Below are 23,670 nucleotides of genomic sequence, written 5' to 3' on the forward strand. Positions count from 1 at the left end.
AAATTCCATTAGACTTGCTGTTATGCAAGCTAGCCCTCCTGATGGCCATCACCTTGGCTAGAAGGGTGTCGGAGTTGGCGGCCCTTTCGTGCAGGGAACCCTCCTTGATCCTTCACCACGACAGGGTCGTGTTATGACCTGTTCCATCCTTTTTGCCAAAAGTGGTGTTGGCCTTTCATTTAAATCGGGACATTGTTTTGCTTTCTTTTTTTCTCTTAGCCTCGTTTCGGCGGAAAAGAGACGACTGCATTCTTTGGACATTGTCCGGGCAGTCAAGGTTTATTTGTCTAGATCTGTGGAGATGCGAAGATCAAACTCCTTTTTTGTTTTACCAAAATGACCCAAGAAGGGGCAGGCAGCTTCCATTGCCTATTGGTTCCGTCAATTGGTCATTCAGGCCTATGGTCTCAAATGTAAAGCTCCTCCCTTTTTAGGGTGAGAGCTCATTCTACCAGGGGTGTAGGAACCTCCTGGACTTTTTGCCATCAGGTATCTGTGGCTACAGATTTGTAAGGCTGCTACCTGATCTTCATACGTTCACAAAATTTTAACAAGTGGATATTCGAATAGCCGAGGATTTGGCTTTCGACCACAGTGTACTTTAGGCTGCCATATAATGTCTGATGGCTATTGTTTGTCAAGGTGTCTTCCTCCCCTCAAGGCTATTACTCTGGGACATCCCAGCAGGTAATGAATATTAGCCTAACTCTGTGTTCCATGATGTATAAAAAAAGAAAATAGGATTTTTTTCGTCATGCTTGCCAGTAAAATCCTTTTTTTCTTTGAGTACATCATGGGACACAGAGGTCCCTCCCTTCTTTTTGGGGATTCGGTGCTTGCCACAAAACCTGAAGTACTTCCTGTAATGGGAGGCGTTTATATAGGGGATCACTTCCTGTCTAAAGACCTTTGGTCTACCAGTGTCCATTCACCTGGAGATGAAGTATAACCCAGCAGGTAATGAATATTGGCCTAACTCTGTGTCCAAGGATGTATTCAAAGAAAAGGATTTTACAGGTAAGTATGAGGGAAAAAAATCTATCTATCTGTCTATCTCTATTAGGGGTGCTGAAATTAATCGTTGCGTTGATGCATCGCAATTTGAGTGTCCCTGATGCGGCATCGATGCATAAGGACCGGAAAATCGATTGCGGGTGACGTCATCCTGACTTGCCCCTCCCCTCCTGGGAAAGCACTCGGAAAGCAATGTTTAGATCCTGTAGATTTTTATGATGGTAAAGCCCACCAGCACAGGGCCCTTATATTCTTCTATCATGCAAGCACTGTTGATTACTCCAGCACTAAACATCAAAAGTCGAATTATGAGGTTTAACTCTACAGCATCTTATAGAAAGGGAGGTGTGTTTTGGTGAATGGACCCTTTAAAATATATCCTCTCCAGGATTTTCCCCCTCTATAGCAGTCCGTTGGTGATCTTGCGGTTTCATTGTGCAAACCGATCCCAAATGTGTATTTCAGTAAAGAGGCAAAGTCGGCATTGGCTTTTCAGGAAGAATCGGTATAGCATTCAACATTTTCAAAAACCTAGATCCTACTTTTTTTTTTTTTTTAAATCGCCTTGTGTTGTCCTGCTGCAGCAGTACTCGTCTTAGAGCCCTTTTCACACTGGGGTGGTTTGCAGGCCCAAAACAGCCTCTACTGTTTGTTCAGTGTGAAAGCCCAAGGGCTTTCACACTGAAGCGGTGCGCTGGCAGGAGAAAAAAAAAAAACTCCTGCAAGCCGCATCTTTGGAGCGGTGAAGGAGCGGTGTATTCACCGCTCCTGCCCTTTGAAATCAATGGGGCAGCGCGGCTATACCTTTTTCGGCCGCCAGCGGGGGTTAAAACCGCACCGCTAGCGGCCGAATACCGCCGCAAAAACGACGGTAAAACAGCGCTAAAAATAGTGCTGTTTTACCGCCGACGCCCCCACCGCCCCAGTGTGAAAGGGGCCTTAGCAGCTGAATGGGGCTACTGTATTGGAACAGCTTTTACTTGTTAGGTTTTACTTGCTTTGGTAAACACTTCCCTCTGGTAACTGCTGAGGACATGAAAATCAGATTGTGCCCTGGTAATTTTACGCTGCAGCTACACGCATCATCCAGGGATCATATTTTAGAGCTGGCGATTCTGTGCATCGTAAGAATGATCATAGCGGCAGTTCTGCAGGTTCATCTTTCTTACAGGCGACAGGAGGGGACATCCCCTTCTGCTGCCCTTTGGTGCTTCTCCGGGCTCTTCCGTGCCATCGGGGACCTGGAGAAAGAAGCCGCCGCCAGATGATGTGCATAGAGATTTCTGGTGACTAGGTGGTCACCAGTCATCTCTATGACCGTCAGAGGCCTGGGCGCGACGTGGTTGTAAACAAAGCCGCGATCGCGTCTGGAAAACATGGGATCTTCTTTTTCCTTCTTCTTTCTTCTTCCTCCTCCTTCCTCCTCCATAAAGAGGACCTGTCGCACACCATTCCTATTACAAGGGATGTTTACATTCCTTCTAATAGGAATAAAAGTGATCCAAAAAATTAATGTAAGAGAAAGTGTTAAAAAAAAGGAATTTAAACATCCCTGTGTGCTCGCGCACAGAAGCAAACGTATGTAAACCAAAACTCCCAAACATATGTAAACGCCGTTCAAACCACACATGTGAGGTATCATCGTGTGTGTTAGAGCGAGAGCAACAATTCTAACACTAGACCTCCTCTTTAACTCTAAACTGGTAACCTGTAAAAAATGTTAACATGTCGCCTATGGAGATTTTTTAAGTACAGAAGTTTTGCGCCATTCCATGAGTGTGTGCAATTTTAAAGCGTGACATGTTGGGTATCTATTTCCTCGGCACTGTTTTTTTTTGTGTGGTGTGTTTTTTTTTTTTTTTCCCATGAAACTTTTTTTTCCAAAAAAAAAACACGTTTGAAAAATTGTTGTGCAAATACCATGCAATATGGAAGTGGTTAAAAAGAAAACTATGTTTAGATATATTTTTACTCCAAAAGCATTTTTTAAAATTTGGGTTTGATTAAATATGAAAATTTATATTATTTCTTTTTTTTTTTTTTTTTTTTTTTTTCTCTTAAAGGTGCATTAAGAGAAATGATTTTTAACACTCCACAAACGCTTCAAAACTTCTCCATATGGCATTTGGGGAGCATTTTTAACTCTTCATTAATGCTTGTAAACGCCAGTCTAATGCCCATACTAAAGCTCACCAAGGCCCATACTAACTCTATAGGAGCCCTTAAGTGTTAGAAATTTAGTCAAGTGTCAACAAGCCCTTAAACTTTTTTTTTTTTTTTTCTCTACATTTCTGCAGTTGCTTTTTGGTTTCCATGCCCAGGCAAATTGTCATACATCCCAGGAGTATTCAGGAGGGGAGAGTTTTTCTCAGCTAAGCACACCTTCTTGCCTGCATGCTTGAGCTAAGGGCCGATGGATGCCAGGAAGAAAATGTTACAGGAATCATTTGCCATTACTCAAGATGGCTGCGTTCAGAAATGCTTTTGGGGGGGGGGGGGTTCGAAGTGATTTCTCAACAAAATAAAGCATGGAGACATGGATGGATGGGTCAGTTTTCTTTGAATATTAAAAATGAATGAAATGGTGTTTTTGGTTTGTGATGCTCAGATGCATTTAGGATCTACTTTAAAAGCTCTGTTTAACCACTTCAACCCCAGAAGGATTTACCCCTTAATGACCAGGCCATTTTTTGCGATGCAGCACTGCGTTACTTTAACTGACAATTGCGCGGTCGTGTGACACTGTACCCAAATAAAGTTGTGTTTTTTTTTGGTTTTTTTTTGTTTGTTTTACCCCACAAATAGGGCTTTTTTTTTTTTTTTGATCACCTCCTGCAGTTTTTATTTTTGGCTCTATAAATGAAAAAAGACCGTCCATTTTGAAAAAGATAAAAAACAATTATTTTTTACTTTCTGCTAGAATACATCCCCCCCCCCCCCCCAAAAAAAAAAAAAAAAGAATTCATCAGTTAATTCCAATATGCATTCTACATACTTTTGGACACGTGCATCGGCTCCTTTGTGAAGCTGGCGCGCGCCCACGGTATCTGTTGCAGTAAACAACGTGCAGGTACATTGTTTCGCGCAATAGAAACGCTGCCACAGTATATATGCGGTGGGTGGTCTTTGAGTGGTTAACTGCTTCCCACCTGTGCCATTGTTGGGGGCGGGAAATCTTGTTCTGGTAGGACATCATAGTACGTCCTCCCATGCGATCTGTCGCCCATTGTGTGCACCGGACACAGTGGATGACTGAAAAGTGTACTGGCCCGCTGCCGCTTTTCATGCCATTCATTGTATACAATTGTGTTTATAGCTGTGATTGGACACAGTGCTCACATGGTACAGACAGGGCCAGTCACAGCCAATTTGTACCATGTGATTAGCTGTGGCCAATCACAGCTAATCCCAATCATACAGTGTATACACACTGTCATTCAAAATATTTCCTTCTAGAAGTGTAATTTACTGCTATAAGCAATCATATGTTTAAAAAGAGGATCAACTTCCCAGAGTGATCCAAATGTAAAGAAAGACAAAACTTTTTTTTTTTTTTTTTTTTTTTTTTGTTCATTTTCCAAAATATTGCGATATAAAATACAACTTCAAAAAACGTGCCATGCCTAAATACCTTGGACTGTCTACTTTCCGAAAAGGTCATTTGGAGGCTGTTTGTACTGTCCTAGCATGTTCAGGCCTCAAGAAATGAGAGGGTGTCTTTACATCAGGATTGATTCCCCCCCCCCCCCCCCCCTCAGATATATACCATGGTATGTGAACTTTTCTACAGACTAAACTGATTTGGGTTATTTTCCTCAAAGAAATGTAGCAGACATTTTGGCCTAAATTTATGAAGAACAGAAAAACGTGGGTTTTTTTTTCTCAAATGTTTGGTCTTTTTTCGTTTTATTTAGCAAGGAATGAAAAGCCCAGTGGTGATTAAATAGAAACCAAAAGAAAGCTCAGTTTGTGTGAAAAAAAAAAAATGACATTTTCATTAGGGATACACCCATACCATTTTTTTTTTTTTTTTTACAATGAGTACAAATAGTACAAGTACCGATACTTTGTTTTGTTATAAAAAAAAAAATAAATAAAAAAAAAAAGTTTTAATTGTTTATCGTTTATAAAATAGACGTGAACAAAAGAAAAAAGCTAAAAAAAAAAAAATCTAAATGGAGGAAAATAGGGAGTGGATTAGGGCTGATTAGAGTAAATTAAGTGTTATTAAGGGGTTAAACAGACACACTTGTTCATCCCTTTGATGTGAAGAAACAAATATACAAAAAGAAACAATGTTTCTTTTTATTTTAACATTGCCTGCTTTTTTTTTTTTTTTTTTTTGACAGCTTCAATTACTGGATTTCTTTAACAACTGGGGAGACACACTAAGGCCTCATGCACACGAGACGCTGTTAACCACTTCAAGACCGCCGCACGACTATATACGTCCAAACTTTGAACGGGGACATCGTTGTTATGGCAGCTAGCTGCCATAACCCCGGTATCCCCGTTTTCGTGCGGCGGCCGGCTTTCAGATAAAAGTGGTCCCTGCGGCGGATTCGCCGCAAGATCACTTTTATCGTGGCGGAGAGGGGCCGCCCGCCGCGGTCCGGTGCCCTCCGCCGCTTACCGGAGCCGTCGGTAGTGGCGGAGGCGATCGCGTCCTATCCTGTGGCTAAGATGGCGCTCACTCGTCTCCATGACAATGCTGGGCGGAAGCGATGTCAAAACGTCACTTCCGTCCACGCCTCTTAAAGGCACATTTTTTTCAAATGTCATTTTTCTAAATGACTTTTTTTTTTTTTTTTTTTTGTTATTGCATTTTAGTGTAAATATGAGATCTGAGGTCTTTTTGACCCCAGATCTCATATTTAAGAGGTCCTGCCATGCTTTTTTCTATTACAAGGGATGTTTACATTCCTTGTAATAGGAATAAAAGTGACACCATTTTTTTTTTTTTTTTTTTTAAAAACAGTGTAAAAATAAATTAAAATATTGTAAAATAAATAATAAAAATAAAAAATTTTAAACCCCCCCCCCCCCCCCCCGTCCTGACGAGCTCGCGCGCAGAAGCGAACGCATACGCGAGTAGCGCCCGCATATGAAAACGGTGGTCAAACCACACATGTGAGGTATCACCGCGACCGGTAGAGCGAGAGCAATAATTCTAGCCCTAGACCTCCTCTGTACCGGAAAATATGCAACCTGTAGAATTTTTTTAAACGTCCAATCACAGCCATCACAATGTAAACAGACGTGTCTCTGTGACAGTTCTCCCTGCCTAGCTCTGTGAGTGGGGGGGGGGGGGGGGGGAGAGAAAATGTAGCGCCATCATTTTTGGTCACAATTTATCAAGAGGAATTAGTGATTTGCAAAATTTTATAACAAATATGGAAAAATGTGTGTGTTTGTGTTTTTTTTTTTTTTTTTATTTGTACAGTTAAAAAAATAAATAAAAACCCCAGCGGTGATTAAATACCACCAAAAAAAGCTCGATTTCTGTGAAAAAAAATAAAAAAATAAAAATGTCATTTGGCTACAGTGTTACATGACCGCAGTTCTCATTCAAAGTGTGACAGCGATGAAAATTGGTCTGGGAAGGAGGAGGGTAAAAGTGCCCAGTACTGAAGTGGTTAACCACTTCCAGACCACCGCACACTGATATACATCCTAACTTTGAAGAGGGATATCTTTATCGCAGCAGCTAACCCTGGTATTCTCTTCGGCGGGGGGGGGGGGGGGCGGTTTCCGATAATAGTGGTTTCTGCGGTGGACTCTCGCTATAAGCTTTCCCTGGACGAAGTGGAGGAGCTCTTGGGAGCTATTCACACCACTTTGGGAATTCAGGAAGAAAATAAGGTGTTATCGCTCCATGACCAAATGTACAAAGGTCTTGGGGAACAAAAAAGGAGGGATTTCCCAGTCCATGATGTATTGGTTGAGGCCATAAAGCATGAATGGAAAGATCCTGAGAGAAAACCTTTCTTTTCAAGGGCTTTGAAGCGAAGGTTTCCTTTTGCAGAAGGGGAGTCTCTAGTCTGGAATAAGACCCCTAGGCTGGATGCTGCTTTTTTTCAAGTTTCCAGGCAAACAGATCTGGCCTTCGAGGACATGGGGGTTCTTGCAGACCCCATGGACAGAAGGATGGACTCTCTCTTGAAGAAGTCCTGGGATTCATCACTGGGAAACCTTAAGCCTGCCATGGCGGTCACAGTAGTGGCCCGCAACATGGAATATTGGCTTACTCAAATAAAGGCGCACATTGAGGCAGGAACGCCAAAAGAGACTATTTTGGCTTCCTTCCCCATGCTACTTAAGGGTGTAGCGTATATTGCGGACGCTTCCGCCGAATCAGTGCGCATGTCCGCAAGGTCTTCAGCCCTCACTAATTCGGCTCGAAGGGCCCTATGGCTTAAGACGTGGCAAGGAGACAGCGCGTCTAAAGTTAAACTCTGTGGAATTCCTCTCACAGGGGATCTCTTGTTTGGCCTAGGGTTAGAGGCCGTTTTGGACCGGACGGCCGATAAGAAAAAGGCCTTTCCCATTAAAAAGAAATTTGGGGAGCAGGCTAAAAGAAAGTCTCTGAGGACGAAAAAGTTCGAAGCCCCAAAAGGAGAGCGGCAGAAAAAAGCTTGGGGGCAGAAGGGCAAGGGGCGAGGAGGGGCGATTTTTCACCTTCCTGAACAGCCCAAGAAGACCCAATGATGGGGTAACCACGGTGGGAGGAAGATTGGGGGCCTTCCTCCCACAGTGGGAAATGATCACCTCCAACCAGTTTGTGTTAGGGATCATAAGAAGAGCTTACAAGCTAGAGTTCTCGGAACCTCCTCAACACAGACTTCTGGTCACCGAGCTGCCAAAGTGTGCAGAGAAATCGTCAGCTCTTTTATCCTCCCTACGGGAGTTAGAGGAACAAGAGGTGATAGTGAAGGTTCCTGTAGAGGAGATAGGCAGAGGCTTTTACTCCCACATCTTTGTGGTCCGCAAGCCTTCGGGAAAATTCAGGCTTATCATGAATCTGAAACCTCTGAATGTCTCAATTACCTACAGGAAATTCCGGATGGATTCTATCTATTCGGTGAAAGCGCTTCTTCCCCCAAATTGCTTCATGGCGTCAATAGACTTAAAGGACGCTTATCTGCACATTCCAATCGCAGAAAATTACCAGAGGTTTCTCAGGCTAGCGGTGAAAACCAGGGAAGGAACGTTTCATCTGCAGTTCAGAGCACTCCCCTTTGGACTATCCTCTTCCCCCCGCATCTTCACCAAAGTGATGGTGGAGGTCCTGGCTTTCTTGCGGCTCAGAGGCATCTCTGTAGTCGCATACCTGGATGACCTACTCCTGTTTGCTCCTTCCCCGGAGCAGTTACATAGTTACATAGTAGGTGAGGTTGAAAAAAGACACACGTCCATCAAGTCCAACCTATGTGTGTGATTATGTGTCAGTATTACCTTACATATCCCTGTATGTTGCGGTCATTCAGGTGATTATCTAATAGTTTCTTGACGCTATCAATGCTCCCCGCTGAGACCACCGCCTGTGGAAGGGAATTCCACATCCTTACCGCTCTTACAGTAAATTACCCTCTATGTAGTTTAAGGTTAAACCTCTTTTCTTCTAATTGTAATGAGTGGCCCCGAGTCTTATTAAACTCTCTTCTGCGAAAAAGTTTTATCCCTATTGTGGGGTCACCAGTACAGTATTTGTAAATTGAAATCATATCCCCTCTCAAGCGTCTCTTCTCCAGAGAGAATAAGTTCAACGCTCGCAACCTTTCCTCATAACTAAGATCCTCCAGACCCTTTATTAGCTTTGTTGCCCTTCTTTGTACTCGCTCCATTTCCAGTACATCCTTCCTGAGGACTGGTGCCCAGACCTGGACAGCATACTCCAGGTGCGGCCGGACCAGAGTCTTGTAGAGCGGGAGAATTATCGTTTTATCTCTGGAGTTGATCCCCCTTTTAATACATGACAATATTCTGTTTGCCTTATTAGCTGCAGCTTGGCATTGCATGCCATTGCTGAGCCTATCATCTACTAGGACCCCCAGGTCCTTTTCATCCTAGATTCCCCCAGAGGTTCTCCCCCCAGTGTATAGATTGCATTTATATTTTTGCCACCCAAATGCATTATTTTACATTTTTCTACATTGAACCTCATTTGCCATGTAGTTGCCCACCCCATTAATTTGTTCAGGTCTTTTTGCAAGGTTTCCACATCCTGCGGAGAAGTTATTGCCCTGCTTAGCTTAGTATCGTCTGCAAATACAGAGATTGAACTGTTTATCCCATTCTCCAGATCGTTTATAAACAAATTAAATAGGATTGGTCCCAGCACAGAACCCTGGGGAACCCCACTACCCACCCCTGACCATTCTGAGTACTCCCTATTTATCACCACGCTCTGAACACGCCCTTGTAGCCAGTTTTCAATCCAGGTACTCACCCTATGGTCCATGCCAACGGACCCTATTTTGTACAGTAAACATTTATGGGGAACTGTGTCAAATGCTTTTGCAAAATCCAGATACACCACATCTACGGGCCTTCCTTTATCTAGATGGCAACTCACCTCCTCATAGAAGGTTAATAGATTGGTTTGGCAAGAACGATTCTTCATGAATCCATGCTGATTACTGCTAATGATATCGTTCTTATTACTAGAATCTTGTATATAGTCCCTTATCATCCCCTCCAAGATTTTACATACTATTGATGTTAGGCTAACTGGTCTGTAATTCCCAGGGATGTTTTTTGGGCCCTTTTTAAATATTGGTGCTACATTGGCTTTTCTCCAATCAGCTGGTACCATTCCAGTCAATAGACTGTCTGTAAAAATTAGGAACAACGGTCTGGCAATCGCCTGACTGAGTTCCCTAAGTACCCTCGGATGCAAGCCATCTGGTCCCGGTGATTTATTAATGTTAAGTTTCTCAAGTCTAATTTTAATTCCGTCCTCTGTTAACCATGGAGGTGCTTCCTGTGTTGTGTCATGAGGATAAACACTGCAGTTTTGGTTACTGAAGCCCCCCGATTCACTCGTGAAGACTGAGGAGAAGAATAAATTCAATACCTTTGCCATCTCCCCATCCTTTGTAACCAGATGTCCTTCCTCGTCCAGTTGTCCCAGGATCTTCAGGTAGCAAGAGACAGCTTAGAAAACTTGGGGTGGCTCTTGAACCTGGAAAAATCCAGTTTGGTTCCGGCCCAAAAGGTCACCTTCCTGGGCTATGTATTGAATTCGACAAAACAAAAAGTGTTCCTTCCAGTAGAAAAAATCCAGAAGGTGGACAGAGCAATATTACTGCTCCAGGGCAGCGGTCAGATCTCAGTAAGAAAAACAATGTCAGCATTGGGCTTACTGACTGCCATGCTTCCGGCGGTTCAGTGGGCAGGGCTGCACTTTCGCCCCCTACAGCTGTTTATTCTGAGTGTCTGGGACCACAGTCCAGCGTCTCTGGACTCCCTTATATCTGTGCCAAGTCGGGTCAAGAGGTCCCTCTGGTGGTGGAGGAAAGGGTCCAATCTCTCACAGGGCCTGGAGTGGGTCCTTCCAGTGTCCAGAACGGTTACGACCGATGCGAGCGGCACAGGGTGGGGAGCACACCTAGATTCCAAGGTGATTCAAGGCACCTGGGGAAAAGAAGACGCAAAGAAGTCCTCGAACTGGAGGGAACTGAGAGCAATAGAATTGGCTCTCAGAGCTTTTCAGAGAGAACTCCTGGGGCAGAATGTGAGGGTCCGTTCGGACAACTCATCAGCAGTGGCCTACATCAACAGGCAAGGGGGAACCAGGAGCAGATCCTTGTGGGGTCTGGCAGAATCCATCCTCAGGTGGGCCGAAGGGAGCATTCTCTCTCTTTCTGCAATACATCTGAAGGGGGAGCAGAACCAAGTAGCAGATTTTCTGAGCAGAAAAATGCTGAAGGAAGGCGACTGGGTCTTGAACCAGGACATCTTCAAGATGATTACTCGGAAGTGGGGGGTCCCCTCTGTGGATCTCTTCGCCTCAAAGGCGAATACAAAAGCTTGTCTGTTCTTTTCCCTAAACAGATGGGACGGAGCAGCTGGGGTGGATGCACTAGCTCAGAGCTGGCGTTTCTCAAAGTGTTATGCCTTCCCCCCCCTCCCGTAATGATTCCAGCAGTTCTGAGAAAATTTCGGTCAGAAGACACAACCCTCATTCTGATAGCACCACACTGGCCAAGGAGGCCGTGGTTCTCCCTCTTGAAGAGTCTGACAGTGGAACCTCCCTGGATTCTGCCTATACAGGAGGATCTTCTCTCTCAGGGTCCAATCTGTTGCCCTCAGGTGGAACCTCGCAGCGTGGCAACTGAGGAAGAATTGCTGAAGGGCAAAGGTTTCTTGGATCGGCTAGTGACAACTCTCCTAAATTGCAGGAAAAGAGAGACGCAAGCCATTTACCTAAAGGTATGGAAAAGCTTTAATAGTTGGTGCACAGAAAGCTCCTTCGATGTACGAAGTTCTGTAGCAGTATTAGAGTTTCTGCAGGCAGGAGCAGACAAAGGATTAGCCCTTAGCACCTTAAAAGGACAGGTGTCAGCACTAAGCGTATTCCTGGAAAAGCCGCTAGCTATAGATTCTTGGGTAGCTAGGTTTTTTAGAGCTTTAGGCAGACAGAGGCCAGTTAAAATTTCCCTATTCCCAGTGTGGGACCTTTCTTTAGTTTTACAGTCTCTTACAGGGGATCCTTTTGAGCCATTAGAATCCTGTACCTTGAAGTTGATCACCCTCAAAACTGTGTTTTTGGGGGCGATCACCACAGCAAGGAGAGTAAATGAGCTTGAAGCCCTTTCTATTGGGGCGCCTTTTTTTCAGGTTTTTCCGGACCGTTTTATTTTTAAAACGGATCTGGCCTTTTTGCCAAAAGTGGCCTCTAATTTTCATAGGGGGCAAGAAATTATTTTACCTACTTTCTGTTCGAATCCTGTGAGGGAACAGGAGCATATTTTTCACAAACTGGACGTTAGAAGGTGCGTCCTTCAGTACTTAGATAGTACAAAAGAGTTTAGGAAATCTGATTCTTTTTTTTTTGTATTATTTTCAGGGGCTAGGAAAGGGTTCAAAGCCTCTAAACGATCAATAGCCTGATGGTTAAGGTTGGCCATTAGCCAGGCCTATGTAATCAGGGGTTTGGAGCCCCCGGAGGGTATTAAAGCACATTCCACCAGGGCAGTGGCAACTTCTCAAGCAGAGTGGGCTGGTGCTTCTCCGGAGCAGATCTGTAGAGCAGCAACGTGGTCCAGTTTTTCCACGTTTGTGAAGCATTACAGATTGGACCTGCTGTCAGCCAAAGACCAAGCCTTTGGGCGTAAGGTGCTGCAGGCAGTAGTCCCTCCCTAAGGCAAGGTGCTCGCTTATCCTCTCTATGGTGCTGTCCTGAAAGATGAATGGGAAAAAACGGAGTTACTTACCGGTAACATCCTTTTCCAGGAATCTTTCAGGACAGCACTAGTACCCACCCAGGTTATTGATTATCTATGAGAACTCATCGCATGAGAACGTCAGGTAAGATAAAGATTTGTATGACGTATTCTTGTGTCTCCCCAGCTGGCCGGAGGAACTCGTGAAGAACTGAGGGGCCGGTGGGAGGATGAGATTTAAATATTGAATTGAAAGGCGGTGTTTCCTAAGAGGGGAAGAGCCGGTGTCTCTCTATGGTGCTGTCCTGAAAGATTCCTGGAAAAGGATGTTACCGGTAAGTAACTCCGTTTTTTTTAAACACGGCCTGTCCCGCCGAGCTCGCATATCAGAAGCTAACGCATACGCGAGTAGCGCCCGCATATGAAAATGGTGTTTAAACCACACATGTGAGGTATCACCACGATCGGTAGAGCGAGAGCAATAATTCTAGCCCTAGATCTGTAACTCAGAATATGCAACCTGTAGATTTTTTTTTTTTTTTTTAAACATCGCCTATGGAGATTTTTAAGGGTAAAGTTTGTTGCAATTCCATGAGTGGGTGCAATTTTGAAGCGTAAAATGTTGGGTATCAATTTACTCGACGTAACATTATCTTTCACAATATTAAAAAAAAAAAAATGGGCTAACTTTACTGTTTTATTTAATTCAAAAAAGTGTAATTTTTTCCAAAAAAGTGCGCTTGTAAGACCCCTGCGCAAATACGGTGTGACAGAAAGTATTCCGCCTTTTTATTCTCTAGGGTGTTAGGAAAAAAAATGTATAATGTTTGGGGGTTCTAAGTAATTTTTCTAGCAAAAAAACTGTTTTTAACTTGTAAACACATCTCAAAAAAAGTCTCGGTCCTTAAGTGGTTAAATAGCCAAACCTCCTCTAGGTTTTCTATGTATGTTATGTTTTTAAAATGAAATGCCAAAGCGGGGCTCTAAAATTTAAGCAGGTTCCTTCACACCAGAAGTCGTGCAATAAGGCGCATTAACAGCCAAGTTTTAATGCATGTTATGATAATGTGGGCTAACGGTTCCAGAGGGAAATCAGAATACAATAGTCACAGAAGAAGATTCATCTAACAGTGTATGGTCAGCCTAAGGCACCATATAGATATAGATGGATAAAGAGAGAGTATATGTATGCGTTTCCATTCTTTCTTTATTTGTACTCAAACACACCTATACACAGATGTGACTGCTCTTGTGGTCTACTATGTTTTTCAAAAATAGTTCAGGTGTGACTTTCTGTGCTTTGGGGCATGATGAGGTCCAATTTAAAATGAATGGGTTGCCTTGACACCACGCACATCAACAAACAGAAACTTGTGCAGGTTATGGTGTAAGCAAGCCCTAAAGGTAGTTTCACTGCACCGGTTCACAAAACGCCTAAAATGGCAAATGCTATGTAAAAGAAAAATCTGGGTCATAAGTCATAGTAATCGCGTATATAAATGCCTTGTAGGGCAGGAAGCTTATGAATACTAGGTGTCCTCACTGGAGTGTGATCCATATTGTTCATCCCATTGGTGTGCACATGTACGCTTTTACGGAAGTGACTCAGTGTATAGGGAAGTATTAAGTGCTGACTCAGTATTTGAGTTCATTGTGGTGTACATAATAGTGCTGGCATGATGCATAGATCTGAGATGATTACTGCAGCTTATTTCCCCACCAGCAATTTATGTAACTTAAGTACTTGTGAAACAATCAAACCGCTTTTGCCTGTTAGATTAACCACTTCAGCTCTTACACTTTTTTTTTTTTTCTCTTTATAGACCACAGCAATTCCCCCCCCCCCATTATAGACCTGTTTATTCAACTTTGTAATTATTTAAGGTCATAAATCCGCACTAGGACAAACTAGGCTTTCGTTTTGGCAATATATTCTTTAAAAAAAAAAAAAATTCTAATGTAGCTAAAGAACCAGGAGTTCTCAGCCTTTTTACCTTGGAGGAACCCTTGGCAAAAGTTTCCAAACCCCTGAAATGTTCATATTTTCAGCTCACCGAACACTGATGTGATTAGGGAGATATAAGAATAATAAAGAATAATTTTTTCTTGAAATGGCATTAAAAAAAAGTTTAATACTAAAACTTGCCTATTTTATGTGAAACTTTTGCTGACTATTTTTCTGCACAGATGCTGAATTCTTGGTCAGACTTTGAGATAAGCAGTGAGCAGGTGGTCAACAGGGCAGGAAACGTTACATAGGGAGGCAGCAGGGCACCTCGCATGGGAGGGAGCGGTAGCCAAGCACAGTAAGGGAGGCAGCTGCATACTGTACAGTGGCACTGGTTTTATTCTCGTGCAGAGCCCCTTCCCCCTATTGTATTTAAAAAAAAAAAATAAGTCATTCTCTGGTTAGACAAGGTGGAGTTCATGATGTCATTATTAGATTGTAAGCTAATAGGAGCAGGGCTCTCCTATCCCCCTTGTATTGAATTGTATTGGAACTGTTCTGCCCCCCTTTTATAATGTAAAGTACCGCACAAGCTGTTGGTGCTATATAAATCCGGTATTATAACAATTAATAATAGTGCCCTTTTTTTCTCCACCTCGTCCATTGGGAGAATGCCTAGTAGCACCGACTACAACAGTGATTTCCAGGTTCCCCACCAGTCCATCAGGTATGAGACATGCATACTTACATTGTGCCAAGCTTAAAGCTATACAGCTCAGTCACCTCTCTGCCCTCAGCCTATGATTGGATAGTGAAGGAGCAACAGCAAACTGATGAGGCCATCTGTCCTAGGGCATCCTCAGGGGTCCAAAAAAATGTGGGCTCCCAGCACAGAGACCGGGGTCTCGCTAAGAGCCCTGGGTCCCGTACTAATGATCAGGACCTGGAACTCTCAATTCCGGGTCACCTGATCGCTGTGGTAGCCTTTGATTTGGCCATCAGTGATTAGTCACTGTTAAGCCCGTCCTTGTGTTTCTCTCTCTCTCTCTCTCTCGATCTCTCTCTCGATCTCTCTCTCGATCTCTCTCTCGATCTCTCTCTCGATCTCTCTCTCTCTCGATCTCTCTCTCTCTCGATCTCTCTCTCGATCTCTCTCTCTCGATCTCTCTCTCTCGATCTCTCTCTCGATCTCTCTCTCTCTCGATCTCTCTCTCTCTCGATCTCTCTCTCGATCTCTCTCTCTCGATCTCTCTCTCTCGATCTCTCTCTCTCGATCTCTCTCTCTCGATCTCTCTCTCTCGATCTCTCTCTCTCGATCTCTCTCTCTCGATCTCGATCTCTCGATCTCTCTCTCTCGATCTCGATCTCTCGATCTCTCTCTCTCGATCTCGATCTCTCGATCTCGATCTCTCTCTCTCGATCTCTCTCTCTCGATCTCGATCTCTCGATCTCGATCTCTCTCTCTCGATCTCGATCTCTCTCGATCTCTCTCTCTCGATCTCGATCTCTCGATCTCTCTCTCTCGATCTCGATCTCTCTCTCTCTATCTCTCTCTCGATCTCTCTCTCTCTCGATCTCTCTCTCTCTCGATCTCTCTCTCTCTCGATCTCTCTCTCTCTCGATCTCTCTCTCTCTCGATCTCTCTCTCTCTCGATCTCTCTCTCTCTCGATCTCTCTCTCTCTCGATCTCTCTCTCTCTCTCGATCTCTCGATCTCTCGATCTCTCGATCTCTCGATCTCTCTCTCTCTCTCGATCTCTCGATCTCTCTCTCTCGATCTCTCTCTCTCTCTCTCTCGATCTCTCTCTCTCTCTCTCTCTCGATCTCTCTCTCTCTCTCTCGATCTCTCTCTCTCTCTCTCTCTCGATCTCTCTCTCTCTCTCTCTCTCTCTCTCTCTCTCTCGATCTCTCTCTCTCTCTCTCGATCTCTCTCTCGAGAATGGAGAGGAAAGATGCATTGTATCTTTTTTTCCTTGCAGAGGATAGTGTTTGGGTCAAATCTAAATAAAAATTCAGTGTCAGGCTGTTTTCACACTGGGGCGGCGGGTCCATTAGTGGTAAAGTGCTGCTAGTTTTAGCGGTGCTTTACCACTGTTTAAGCAGCGCTTTTCAGCCGCTGGCCGGGCACATTTAACTCCAGCTAGTGGCCGAAGAAGGGGTTAAAAGTGCCCATGTTGCCGTGCTTCCAAAACGATTTTCGGGTGCTTCAGAAACTCTGCCCATTCATTCCAATGGGCAGGGTGGTGTAGGAGTGCTGTATACAGCGCTCCCAAACCACCCGAAAGATGCAGCTTGCAGGACTTTTTTTTTTCTGAAGTTGATTTTAAGTGTGGTATTTGCATTTGGAATCTATTGCTGTGATCCTACATCATGTGTTCAAAGCAGTTATCCATCTAAGTGAAACAGGCCATTGTAAGGCTTCAAAAACTAAACAAATCCATCAGAGAGATGGCAGCAACATTAGGAGTTGCCAAATCAACAGTTTGGTACATCCTGAGGAAAGAAGAATGCACTGGTGAGCTCAGCATCATAAAAAGGCCTGGACGACCACAGAAGACAACAGTGGTGGATGATCACAGGATCCCCTCTATGGTAAAGAAAAACTTATTCACAACATCCAAGTGAAGGACACTCTTCAGGAGTTGAGCATATTATTGACAAAGTCTACAATCAAGAGAAGACTTCAAGAGTAAATACAGAGGGTTCACCACAAGGTGCAAACTATTCATAAGCCTGAAGAATAGAAAAGCCAGATTAGACTTTGCCAAAAACCATCTTAAAAAAAAAAAAAAAAAAAAAGGCCAGACCAGTTCTGGAAAAGTATTCTTTGGACGGATGAAACTAAGATTAGTCTGTATCAGAATGAATGACAGGAAGAAACGTGTGTGGAGAAGGCTTGGAACAGCTCATGATCCAAAGCATACAATGTCATCTGTAAAACGTGGTGGAGGTAGTGTGATGGCATGGGCATACATGGCATCCAGTAGCACTGGCTCATTGTTGTTGATGTGACAACAGCCGTATGAATTCTGCAGTGTTCAGATATACTGTCAGCCCAGATTGCGCCAAATGCAGCAAAGTTGCTTGGACAGCGCTTCACGGTACTGATGGACAATTATCCATAACACACTGCAAAAGCAACCCAGGAGCTTTTGACGGAAAAGTGGAATATTCGGCAATGGCCGAGTCGGTCATTTGATCTCAACCCAATTGAGCATGCATTTCACTTGCTGAAGGCAAAACTAAATGCAGAAAGACCCACAAACAAAATTGAAGACAGCTGCAGTTAGAGCCTGGCAAAGCATCAGAAAGGAGGAAAGGTGTTTTTTACCAAGCGATGTGCTGGATTTTATTCACTGCTTTGCAGGGAAACCACGTTCACCGCATCCCTGCTGACAGGAAGGAGCTTGGCTTATAGCTGTGACTAAGGCCAATAGGGCTGAAACATGTTAGCTGGTCTGTTTGTATGGGTCTTAACCTGATGTCCTAAAACAGTATTTTTAAGGCTGGAAAATTCTACCGTGGTGCTGATTATTTTGGATACATACATTTGATAAAGAATGGCTCACTCTGACTATGCGTGTGTATAATTTGCATCCTGAGCTGTGCAGTTCCCTTGCTTATAGCAGGTGGTAAGGAGACAGGAAACGTCTAATGCTCCACCAGCTTCAGTAGTTTAAAGTCTGAAGATCTGAGTAGGGAGACCAGGCCGCTTTTATACATGTCATGGCATTATTTGCAATTTTGTCTGAAATGTTTCCTAAAAAAATTTTGTTTTGGTTTCCTTTTTCTTTATGGTACTCTTTACATTATTATTGCCAAGCTTCTAGCAGAATAAAATACAAATTTTAATCTGTTCTTTTTAGGTATGGTATACGCCCAGAGCATGTGATCATCTACGGCCAGAGTATAGGAACTGTCCCGTCTGTGGATCTGGCTGCTCGATATGAAAGTGCTGCTGTGATTCTTCATTCTCCTCTTACCTCTGGGATGAGGGTAGCTTTTCCTGATACCAAGAAAACATACTGTTTTGATGCATTCCCTAAGTGAGTAATTTTTTGTGATCTTTTTTAACCTTCCTCCTGATGGATGTTCTTCTAGGGCAAATGTGACTTCTAATCTTATTATAGAGCTTCAGGGCAAAAGGGGCAGCTGTCCTGGGGCCCAAAGCAGCTGCCTTATACTTGCCAACTATCCCAGTTTAAATTCCCTTATCCCTTGAAGTTTTAGTCCCATGCCGTGTCCTGCTATCTCAGTATAAAGTTCTGTTCTATTGCCATGTACAGATGACTCACCTGCAGACCCTGTGTTTACATGTAAATAACCTGCATTGATATGTAAATTGCAGAGGTATTATGTAAATAGTCGCAGACTGCTGCATTGATATGTAAATAGTAGTGACATTTATATGTATAGTTGTGCTTATAAGTTTACATACCCAGGCAGAATTTAAACTTTCTTTTTTTGCCATTTTTCAGAGAATATGAATTATAACACAAACTTTTCTTGCACTCATGGTTAGTGTTTGGCTGAAGCCATTTATTATCAATCAACTGTGTTTATTCTTTTAAATCCTAATGGCAACAAACTACCCAAATGACCCTGATCAAAAGTTTACATACCCCAGTTCTTAATATCGTGTATTGCCCCTTTAACATCAATGACAGCTTAAAGTCTTTTGTGGTATTTGTGGATGAGGCTCTTTATCTTCTCAGATGGTAAAGCTGCCCATTCCTCTTTGCAAAAAGCCTCCAGTTCCTGTAAATTCTTGGGCTGTCTTGCATGAACTGCACGTTTGAGATCTCCCCAGAGTGGCTCAATGATATTGAGGTCAGGAGACTGAGATGGTCACTCCAGAACCTTCACTTTATTCTGCTGTAGCCAATGACAGGTCGACTTGGCCTTGTGTTTTGGATCATTGTCATGTTGGAATGTCCAAGTACATCCCATGCGCAGCTTCCTGGCTGATGAATGCAAATGTTCCTCCAGTATTTTTTGATGACGTACTGCATTTATCTTGCCATCAATTTTGTCCAAATTTCCTGTGCCTTTTTGTAGCTCACACTTCCCCAAAACATCAGCGCTCCACCTCTGTTTCCCAGTAGGAATGGTGTACCTTTCATCATAGGCCTTGTTGACTCCTCTCCAAATGTAATGTTTATAGTTGTGGCTAAAAAGCTAAATTTTGGTCTCATCACTCCAAATAACTTTGTGCCAGAAGGTTTGAGGCTTGTCTCTGTGCTGTTTGGCGTATTGTAAGCGGGATACTTTGTGGCATTTGTATAGTAATGGCTTTCTTCTGGCAACTCGACCATGCCTCCTCATTGTGCATCTTGAAATAGCCATACCATATGTTTTCCTGTATTTCACCTGAAGTTGTTTTGTGGGTTTTTCTTTGCATCCTGAACAATTTTCCTGGCAGTTGTGGCTGAAATTTTACCTGGCCTGAATCTACCTGACCGTGGTTTGGTTTCAACAGAACCCCTAATTTTCCACTTCTTGATTAGAGTTTGAACACTGCTGATTGGCTTTCTCAATTCCTTGGATATCTTTTTATATCCATTTCCTGTTTTATACAGTTTAACTACCTTTTCCTGCAGATCCTTTGACAACTCTTTTGCTTTCCCCATAACTCAGAATCCAGAAACGTCAGTGCAGCACTGGATGAAAGATGCAAGGGTCTGTCAGGAGTTCAGAAAATCATTGACCTTTTTATATACACACGCTAATTACAAACAGATCACAGGTGAGGATGGTTACCTTTTTAATAGCCATTCAAACCCCTTTGTGTCAACTTATGTGCGTGTTATCAGGCCAAAATTATCAGGGTCATTTGGATATTTTCTGTTGCCATTATGATTTAAAAAGAGTAAACACAGTTGATAATAAATGGCTTCAGCCAAACACTAACCATGAGTGAAAGAAACGTTTTTGTGTTATTCATATTCTCTGAAAAATGGCCAAGAAATCACAAATTCTGCCAGGGTATGTAAACTTATGAGCATAACTCTATATCTTGTCCCCCTGAGGTCATATCTACCGTCACTTCTGCTGAATGCTGCCCCCTGGGGAGGTAAAGGAGCATGTTTGAAAGTCCTGCCTAAAACTATAGTCATTCAGCCTAACTTCAGACTGTTTTGCAAAGGTAAGCAAATTGGAGGTGGAACCCTTCCTCAAAAGAACATGGTGCCACAGCACATTAAATTTTGGTGCATGTGAATACACACATTTTAGCTGATGCATGAGGATGTCATTAAGAATTTAATGGCACTTCTTTGTATCTGCTAAAGGGCAGCATGTTTATGTGGTGTCAGGAAAGCGATTTTTGCATGTGTTCCCAACACACACAAATGTGAACGCAGGCTAAATGTCTGTTACATTAGTGGTCCAGTATAAATCTTATTACATTGAGGCTTGGTGTACAATCCTTTTATTTGCACTAGTGGCCAGTGTGAAGGACCCCCTTACATTTCTTACATTTGTGGTCAGTGTAAATCCCTCTTTACATTGGTGGTTACTGTGAATGCTCCTATTTAGTGGTCAGTGTAAATCCCCATTACATTGGTGGCCAGTGTAGAAACTGCTCTTTTATATTGGTAATCATAAAAAAAAATCTAATCTTGCATTTTGTGGTCAGTTTCTAATCATCCCTTACATTGGTGGTCCCTGTAGAAGCCCCCTTTTAAATTTGTGGTGAGTGTAAATCCCCCTTACATTGGTGGCCAGTGTAGAAATCCCCCTTATTGGCTGATGTAAATCCCCCATTAAATTGGTTGTCAGTGTCAATTCTTCATAACATTCAGTGCGAAACTGCATGGAAGAAGTGGCCCAAGAAAATGTTTGCCCGGGGTCCAGACAATATTAAAGAGGCCCTGTAGAGCACATGAACTATTTATGCCCATCCCTGTTAGGTCCCTTTCACACTTATACAACTTGTCCCACGATTTTGTACTGCAAAATCGCATGGCAAGTCATTCTCCATGATTTTCAATGACTACCATTCATATTGGCACGACTTTAAGTCATGCCAACTTCAAACTAGTCCCTGCACTACTTTGGTCCAACTTCCATGCGAGTTGTACTCCGTAGACCTCATTGTTAAACCCTTAAGTAGCATGCAAATCGTACCTGAATAATATAGACACGATTACAGTACAACTTTGTAAGCGCAAGCTGTAAGCACAAGCAGCTTTTGTAAACCCCAACCCTGTAAAGTCGTACAAAGTAGTACTGATCCCAAATCGCGGCAAAATCGTGTAAAATCGCGGGACTTTGAAGTCACACAAGTCTGAAAGGGGCCTTGGAGTAATATTTTAATTTTACGTTTTTTCTTTAATTCAGCAAAAACTGTGTCCTTTTCTTGGTGAGAGTTTGCAGAATATTTGTGACATAATGATGAAATGTTGCAACATTCACCAATGGTCCTTGCAATTTTATTAAATCAGCAGGGTCACTTATAATGAAGTAGTGACCTCAGGGTGCATTCCAAATAGTCATAATATAACACCCATGTTTTCATAAGGTAAAAGTCGGTCATCCTGGAATTCAGTCTTTACTGTACATACGCATCATTACCTGAGAGTTTTATTTGTGCACAGGCAGCATAGCCAAGACCACAAGCTTTTTAGTAATTTTCTTCTCTGCTTTTGAAAAGTACAGCTGTGGTCCATCCAAATTTGTGTCTTTGAGCTTAAAGCGGTAGTAAACTCTAGGAGAAAAAGAAAAAAAAGTTTTCACCTGCAAGGCAAAATGTGCTAGTATGCACTGCATACTAGCACATTATAAAAAAAAGACTTGCCTTAAAACAAAGCCCTCAAGCAGCACGCTGTCACTGCTGCAGAGGCTTTCATCTTCTCATAGTCTTCCTTTCGGGTTCGGGGACTTCGGGTGTCTGATTTGGCTGAGCTGCGATGACGTCACTCCTGTGGCACGTGTATGCTGTACCTTCTGAGCACCAGTGAGTTTACTGACTGCTGCTCGCAAGAATATCTCCTAAACAGTGAGTGCACGTTTAGGAGATATTCATTTTACTTACAGGTAAGCTTTATTATAAGCACACCTGTAGTTAAAAATAACATTCCAGGGTTTACTACCACTTTAAAGTAATACTAAACACACACTGTTTAATTTACATTATCCCTTCTATTTCTGTATGTGGATGATGGCACTGTAATTTATTTTAAAATGTAAAAAAAACCTTAAGTACCTGTTTCCTAATCAATACACAGCTGTCACATGAACCGGATTTTTCTCAGGCTGTCTGCAGGGAAAAATAAGCAGGAGGAGCTTCTAGTCCTCTGCTGCTGGTCACATGTTAAAAAAACAAAAACAAAACAGCCTTTGGAATTCTGAGTAAAAAAAAATATCAATCTGTTTTAAGTTGTCATTCAAATATATATACAGTTTTTGAAATCTTTATTTTTTGGCAATAGCATGGTGTGGGTAGATGTCTGTGTCTTAGAATAAGAGGGGAGGTAAAGCCTCCAATAATCTACAGCTAATATACCACCCCTATTGTGTTTAGCTAATTAGTAGGCGTAGAGGAGGAGGGAGTGAGTGGGGTGTAATTTACAATTTTGTATATGCCCACATGTGTGACTCTATAGTCACATGGGCTGCTCAGTTGTGATGGAGGAAATTCTCTGCATAGAAACTCACTAAACTGAGCTTGTGCAGGGTTGCCACCACAGCTGCAAAATCCCTTGCTGAATTGGGGACATGGACATAAGGGGGAGATGCAGGACAAGGCTAATCATTGGGGAGAGCACACTGAGTTCCCAGGAACACCAGGGATTTCACACACAGGAAGAAAAAAAGGGATACTTTTTTTTTCTATTAAGTACATGGTACAGCAGGCACAGATCAGGAATATGAAATGTTGGCGTAATATATCAATGTTGCTAAATTTTCACCCTTCCTTTTCAAAAGAAGTGTGGTGTGTGTGTGTGTGTGTGTGGGGTTTTTTTTTTTGTTTTTTTGTTTTTTGTTTTTTTACTGCTTCTTTCTTTGAATCCTACTTGCCTCGATGGATGCAGCATCGCTCCCCTGCTGGCTCTGCTGAGTATCAAGCAGTCAAACACCGTCACATCACTTGGTTCTCACAGCCTCCTGAGCAGAGAGCCTGAACCGGGTGTCAGTCTGGGCATGTGGGCGCATCCTGGTCATATGGGCGCAATCTTTCCAGAGCCTTGACTGGCTGTGGGATTCAGCCTGCTGTCTGCTGAAAACGAGTCACAGGAGTGCAGAACAAACTGCACTCCTGCAATCGGCAGAAGTCCGGCCAAACAAGCTTTGTACTTCTTTAAAGAGGAAGTAAACTTCC

The 23,670-nt window shown here is 43.0% G+C and overlaps 1 protein-coding gene across 1 annotated transcript in view; it reads left to right on the forward strand.

Moving 5' to 3' along the window:
* ABHD17B (abhydrolase domain containing 17B, depalmitoylase) overlaps positions 1–23,670 on the forward strand; it is a 67,481-nt gene that overhangs the window by 38,073 nt on the left and 5,738 nt on the right. Inside the window, exon 3 of the mRNA XM_073634489.1 lies at positions 18,215–18,394. Coding sequence (XP_073490590.1) covers positions 18,215–18,394 — 180 coding nt within the window. The remainder of the gene's footprint in view (positions 1–18,214; positions 18,395–23,670) is intronic.

This window comes from Aquarana catesbeiana, linkage group LG01 (assembly GCF_042186555.1).
Source record: "Aquarana catesbeiana isolate 2022-GZ linkage group LG01, ASM4218655v1, whole genome shotgun sequence".
NCBI lineage: Eukaryota > Metazoa > Chordata > Amphibia > Anura > Ranidae > Aquarana > Aquarana catesbeiana.